This window comes from Ammodytes marinus (genome assembly GCF_949987685.1).
Source record: "Ammodytes marinus genome assembly, chromosome: 12".
Classification (NCBI taxonomy): domain Eukaryota; kingdom Metazoa; phylum Chordata; class Actinopteri; order Uranoscopiformes; family Ammodytidae; genus Ammodytes; species Ammodytes marinus.
In genome coordinates, this window is record NC_137216.1 from 18312040 (window position 1) to 18319114 (window position 7075).

At 39.3% G+C, this 7075-nt stretch overlaps 1 protein-coding gene across 2 annotated transcripts in view; it reads left to right on the plus strand.

The window, feature by feature from the left end:
• agps (alkylglycerone phosphate synthase) overlaps positions 1-3604 on the plus strand; it is a 31802-nt gene extending 28198 nt beyond the window's left edge. For both annotated transcript variants that reach the window (XM_080038044.1, XM_080038045.1), the window contains one exon: positions 1766-3604. In XM_080038044.1, the coding sequence (XP_079894170.1) occupies positions 1766-1887 (122 nt within the window). In that variant the 3' untranslated portion in view covers positions 1888-3604. The remainder of the gene's footprint in view (positions 1-1765) is intronic.
• The last annotated feature ends 3471 nt before the right edge of the window (positions 3605-7075 follow it).

Sequence of the window (7075 nt, forward strand, 5' to 3'; positions counted from 1 at the left end):
TCCGACAAAAAGTTTATTTGCCGATTGCATGCAGAGCAGCTGACTGAGAGATCGGCTTTATGATACGTGCACATTATGTAAGTGATCACTGTATGAATAAAGAGCAATTTTACACTTATATTAACATAAATAAATTGTTTACTTCACCTTTAAACATCACTTTATAAATAGGCCAGGCAAAGTAAGGCATTTTGGGGCCAAAAATAGAATTAATTGTAAAAGTTTTTTTCAGCTCAGATAATTTCTATGAGGTGTCCAGAACAACATACTAAAAGTCCTAAGAAATCCTTGTTGAGGAAATATGTTTAATTCTCATCAATCCGAAATGTGTGCCAATAAGGCGAGACAACAATACAACTCAATGGGGTTATTTTTTCCTTTACTCCTATCAAATTTTTTACTTTACACAATGAAAGTATCCATGAAAATTAACTTTTTCTGTATTACAAGTTTCTTTGAAAATGAATTTTAATATGCAAATGAGCTATACACTAATCGTACACGCCCAAAATAAACCCAAATAGGCTTAATTTTTTCCTTTAGTCCTACCACAATAAAACTTTACATAGTAATAGTATACTTGAAAAGTAACTTTTTTTGCTTCCGATACCTCAACAAATTGCACACAAAAAACAATTGACACAATGCGAGTCTTGGGCATTGGGGCCCTGGATGTTGCCTGGTTAGGTTGGTCAGGATTTCTATCTTGGTTATCATTTCCATTGCCCATTCGCCATTTTTGGGGAGTGGACAATTGGAACGATCTAAAGGCAATAGATCTGTTCAACGATGAAATAAGCAAAAATGCCAAAATCTTAAAAAAGTTGCCATTTAAACCCTAACCATCTATGGATGATATAGATGCTCAAAGTTGATCCTCACTGTACATATGATTTTGGCTTGGTTTACACTTGGTTAATACTATTCTGCATTTTGTTGGTTTGTCTAGAATCAAAGTTTCTAGTTTTATTATCAAGTTCTCTAACAAGAGTTTGGCTCTCTCCGTTGAGGTTTTCCCAGTCTTCTATATTCACCAGACCAGACCTCTGGCTGGCTCCAGACGCTCTGCTAAGAACCTGTCGGGTGCAGACGGCATGGAGTGTGTCGCACTGGACAGCTGGTGAAGCAATAGGCACCGTCACTAGGCCTGGTGCCACAGCCACTCTGGCTCCTCAGGTTGGGGCTTTGGAGGCGGGAGGGAGAGAGGGTGAAGAGAAGCATTGTGTGGTGCTCCATGGTCGGCTTTGGCACCCTGTTGGTGACCAGGCCACTGTCACAGGGCAGCGAGCGGCGTCCAGGACAAGTCAAGCAACACAAGTCAAGCAACACAACAGCCACGCAGGTCAGCTGGAGGAGCGTGATCGTGTGCACAATGAGACAGAAACGCACACAGAAAAAGCGCTCCAGTGACTCTGGAGGGAGGGAGGCGGAGGGGAGTGGTGGCTCAAAGAGTGAAGGAGCTGGGGTACGGGCCCACTACAGCCGCCAGCCGGGCCCCTCCTCTAGGGAACAAGCACAGCCTAATGAGTTTGATAGTCTGCTGAGCTCCATAAATCATGCCATGCAAAACATTTCTCCTCTCTGAATAAAAGCATTTATCACCCTCTGTTTATTCACTCACTCTCACAAGATTGATTGGCTCCCGGCAGCCTGCTGAGCAATCAGCCGTGCCGATTCCTCTGTTTCTCCCCCCCCCCTCCCCCACACAGTCCTCTTCCTCTTCCTTGAGTTTATTTTATTTTTTCTCTCTCCTTTTGTCATTCAGTGGGAAAACTTCGGAAGAAGTGGATGAGAGACACCGTCTCCACCGTGGGCCTGGGGATGCTCAAGTCTGTCAAGGACTACGTAGACCCAGATAACATCTTCGGCAACAGGAACCTTCTCTAATTCCTCGCTCCTGTCCCTCTTTATCTCACCCCTTTTTCTAAAAGCATTGTGTGCATTTTGGATTAATAGTTACTAAAAGTGAAATTTAAAATGAACAGAGATCTTGCTCTTTTTTCATCAAAAAGATTCATTCGGTGCCATTTATTGACATTTACATTATATTGCACTTAATATGCTGTAACAATCATTGTCATTCACAGTGAAGCTTATTCTTTGCTGTTGAGTCCCGGCCTTAGCATGTTGTAGGAGCTACGGCTGTGATGCAGGAACACCTTCATTTTTGTCACATTTGCTTATGTTAACCCATTTCCTTGCCAACATTGTTTATTCACTCATTTGTTTCTACCGTGTGTGTGTGTGTGTGTGTGTGTGTGTGTGTGTGTGTGTGTGTGTGTGTGTGTGTGTGTGTGTGTGTGTGTGTGTGTGTGTGTGTGTGTGTGTGTGTGTGTGTGTGTGTGTGTGTGTGTGTGTGTGTGTGTGTGTGTGTGTGTGTGTGTGTGTGTGTGTGTGTGTGTGTGTGTGTGTGTGTGTGTGTGTGTGTGTGTGTGTGTGTGGCACTTCTTTAGTGGTAAGTTCTAGATGAATGCGCTTTCTAAAGCTCTGTGCCTTTGTAAAACTTTTGTCTGCCAACCCTGTTTTCCTGGGACACTCCTCGCTGGTGTACAGTGAGTCCCCTTTGTGGACGTGAGGACGTTTCTGTGTCTATGTCTCGCCCCAATGCCTTTTGTTGTACTGACCTATTGCCACAGGAGACTATTTTCTGGACTGTGTTTGTGTGTGCCCCTCCTGACCAACTTGTTCTACTAAAGCCTCCCTCTGACTCACCAACTTTTAACAAGAACCCCTTCCTCCTCCCCACCCCTTGTTCCTTGTGTGTTTTAGTTTTTTTGTACTCAAAAGCATTTACCCTGGTTTGTTACCGAGAAAGTGAAGTTGGAAAGAAAGCCATTTGTGTTTTTTTCGATCATGCCTGCTTTATTGGACCGTGTTTGCAATGAAAGGCCTCTGGATCCCGGTGCTCCCGCTGTACCAAAGACTCAACGCATCTGATCATGCAAACATACAGTAAACCTAATTGACATATATTTGAAATACCTTCTCACACATTTAGAAACTTCGTGCACAGCTAAACTATTTTTTTAATGAGCATATGCAAAACCCTTCTGAGAGCTGTAAAATGTAGATATGTGTGACTTACTAATACTTGTACTTTTGTTAAACAATTGCATCACGTTTCTAATGTGTTCAGAACACTGTACTGAATTATTTCTGCTCCATATAATCACTGTTGCCCTGAAATTGCTCCGGAAATATTTTCCTTTGCGTGTTTTTTTTTTTTTTTTTTTTTAAACATAATGAACAGTTTGAAACCAGGCTTGTACCATTTGTCACTGTTAACCAGTGATTTTGAAGCAACGTAAAGCTTGAAGAGAGCTGTTTGCTGAGGAATCTTGCCTTTTTTTCTCCTGATATGCGCTCTCCATCTTCATGGACCACCTCGTCCTTTTTAATTCATTATAATATTTCCTTGATAAAAAGGGCTCATTAGGGACCCGTCATCTGACATTTTACAACTGTGTCAAACACGTGAAAGCTATTTGAATGTCATGGCTGTAGCTTTTTTTTTGTTATTCTCCACTTCTCTTTAACAATGTAGTAACATTCAATTTTATTTTTGTCAATGCTGTTTGTGCAATAAATTTAACTAAACATCCCAGTTTTGGATTTTTTTATTTTCTAGCAAATGCAAGTGTTCATAGAGCAGATATCCCCTTCTCTCTGTTACATAATTTCCAATTCATCCCTCCAATAATAGCCTTTATTTGTGTTGGCAGGACTGTGCTAGTAAATCAACAGGAGCAACCTTTTGTTTACTCTTCCTCTACCTGCGCCACACTCGGCTCAAGGTAATCCAGCACAGAGGAGTTTAACAGTCTGGCTTTTGCTTCCTGACAGGAAGGATTTTTTTTCTTTCTACACACAGGCTCATTTGGGAGTCATTTTCACCCACACAGCCGCCCACACACTGCTTGCTGACGTCATCGCCACCTATCAACATTGATACAGCTCAGCCTTGGACCATGAAAGGCACTGCAGCTACCACATTCCCTGCAATGTCGTTCAATTCCGAGGATTCTGTGAATGAATACATTGGAGAGAGAGATAGATAGATATACAGGTCCTTCTCATATAATTAGCATATTGTGATAAAGTTCAATATTTTCTGTAATATATACTGATAAACATTAGACTTTCATATATTTTAGATTCATTACACACAACTGAAGTAGTTCAAGCCTTTTATTGTTTTAATATTGATGATTTTGGCAAAAAAGTAAAGAAAAACCAAAAATCCCTATCTCAAAAAATTAGCATATTTCATCCAACCAATAAAAGAAAAGTGTTTTTAATACAAAAAAGTCAACCTTCAAATAATTATGTTCAGTTATGCACTCAATACTTGGTCGGGAATCCTTTTGCAGAAATGACTGCTTCAATGCGGCGTGGCATGGAGGCAATCAGCCTGTGGCACTGCCGAGGTGTTATGGAGGCCCAGGATGCTTCGATAGCGGCCTTAAGCTCATCCACAGTGTTGGGTCTGGTGTCTCTCAACTTCCTCTTCACAATATCCCACAGATTCTCTATGGGGTTCAGGTCAGGCCAATTGAGCACAGTAATACCATGGTCAGTAAACCATTTACCAGTGGTTTTGGCACTGTGAGCAGGTGCCAGGTCTTGTTGAAAAATTAAATCTTCATCTCCATAAAGCTTTTCAGCAGATGGAAGCATGAAGTGCTCCAAAATCTCCTGATAGCTAGCTGCATTGACCCTGCCTTTGATAAAACACAGTGGACCAACACCAGCAGCTGACATGGCACCCCAGACCATCACTGACTGTGGGTACTTGACACTGGACTTCAGGCATTTTGGCATTTCCTTCTCCCCAGTCTTCCTCCAGACTCTGGCACCTTGATTTCCGAATGACATGCAAAATTGGCTTTCATCCGAAAAAAGTACTTTGGACCACTGAGCAACAGTCCAGTGCTGCTTCTCTGTAGCCCAGGTCAGGCGCTTCTGCCGCTGTTTCTGGTTCAAAAGTGGCTTGACCTGGGGAATGCGGCACATGTAGCCCATTTCCTGCACACGCCTGTGCACGGTGGCTCTGGATGTTTCTACTCCAGACTGAGTCCACTGCTTCCGCAGGTCCCCCAAGGTCTGGAATCGGCCCTTCTCCACAATCCTCCTCAGGGTCCGATCACCTCTTCTGGTTGTGCAGCGTTTTCTGCCACACTTTTTCCTTCCCACAGACTTCCCACTGAGGTGCCTTGATACAACACTCTGGGAACAGCCTATTCGCTCAGAAATGTATTTCTGTGTCTTACCCTCTTGCTTGAGGGTGTCAATGATGGCCTTCTGGACAGCAGTCAGGTCGGCAGTCTTACCCATGATTGCGGTTTTGAGTAATGAACCAGGCTGGGATTTTTTAAAAGCCTCAGGAATCTTTTGCAGGTGTTTAGAGTTAATTAGTTGATTCAGATGATTAGGTTAAGAGCTCCTTTAGAGTACCTTTTCATGATATGCTAATTTTTTGAGATAGGAATTTGGGGTTTTCACGAGCTGTATGCCAAAATCATCAGTATTAAAACATGTATATATGTATATATATATATATGTATATATATGTATATACATATATATGTATATATGTATATATATGTATATATATATATATATATGAATATATATATATATATATATATATATATATATATACATATATATATATATATACATATATATATATATATATATATACATATATATATATATATATATATATATATACATATATATATATATATATATACATATATACATATATATATGTATATATATATGTATATACAATTTACACAATTTATTTTTCCGTTCTTCAAATGTATCTCAATGAAACATGCACACGCTTGCAGTATTTTACTGAGATATGTTTTATATGTAAATATGCGTTTGTCCACATGAGGTCAGCACTGCACTGACAGAAAGAATGTATAAGCTGCCAGGCAAAATCAGTGGCACTGGTAATGTACTAATTAGGCAGGTCCTTTTCTTAATTATAAGCAACAATATTGGAATATGGAAATACTCCATTACAAATCAAATTCTTTCAAGTAAAAGTATGTGTGATTTATTAGCAAAATGCAGTTAAAGTATCAAAAAAAGTGCTAGAAAAATGGCACCTGAATGATACAATTAGACAATTCCTAAAGCATTTACATGTAATTAATATTTTACTGTTGTAGTTGTTGAGGCAGAGCTATTTTTTAACAATTTTACAAACTGTTGCGTAGTCTTATCTTTAAAAAGGAATCCTATTTTATAAAATCATTACTTATTTAGTAACCAAAGCTGTCATACTTGTAGTGGGGGAAAAAAATTGAATATTTCGCTATGAAATGCTGTGAAGCAAGTACAGAATAGCATTACATGGAAAAACTCAAATAAAGAACAAGTATGTACTATTTTTTAATCAGAAGGCTACCTTTCTTGAATAAATGTGATTTTGTGTCAGAATAAACCAGAACACATATAGCAGCATATATTTTTATTTAAACTCTGAACAGAAACATTGCACATTTGTCTTTTTCATGCCTTGGCTTTTATTTCGCCGTGAAAAAATCCGGAGAGGAGAAAGAATTACAAGAAGCACAATACAATGCAAAAATGACAGGTAGATTTTGGCAACATTTGGAGACCTAATAGAAAAATAGAACAGCGATATTGAAAATTCACGTAACATGATGCAATAGAATTTTTAAAACATGCATTTCCAATGAGATAACGTGTTCACTGATGGAGTTCAAAATACGAGGTATTTGTTGGCTCACATGTTTGCTACATCCTTAGCAAGTGGTGGGATTTAATAGAATACTGCATAAAACATGCAATTCAAAAACGTTTCCAGTCGACTTTAATTCAGCTCTTTAACTAAGATACAGTAGAGCACAAAGATCCATGCCACACAATGTGCACAGCCACGTTTTAAACTCCAATTAACAAAGTTACAACACAATTCATAAGGCATACTCCAACCCAAAGTAATACTACTACTAATAATTATATTATATCAAAATAATAGCTTGTGACTGCATGGGCACTTCAGTAGGCTACTACACATTTCAGTATTTCA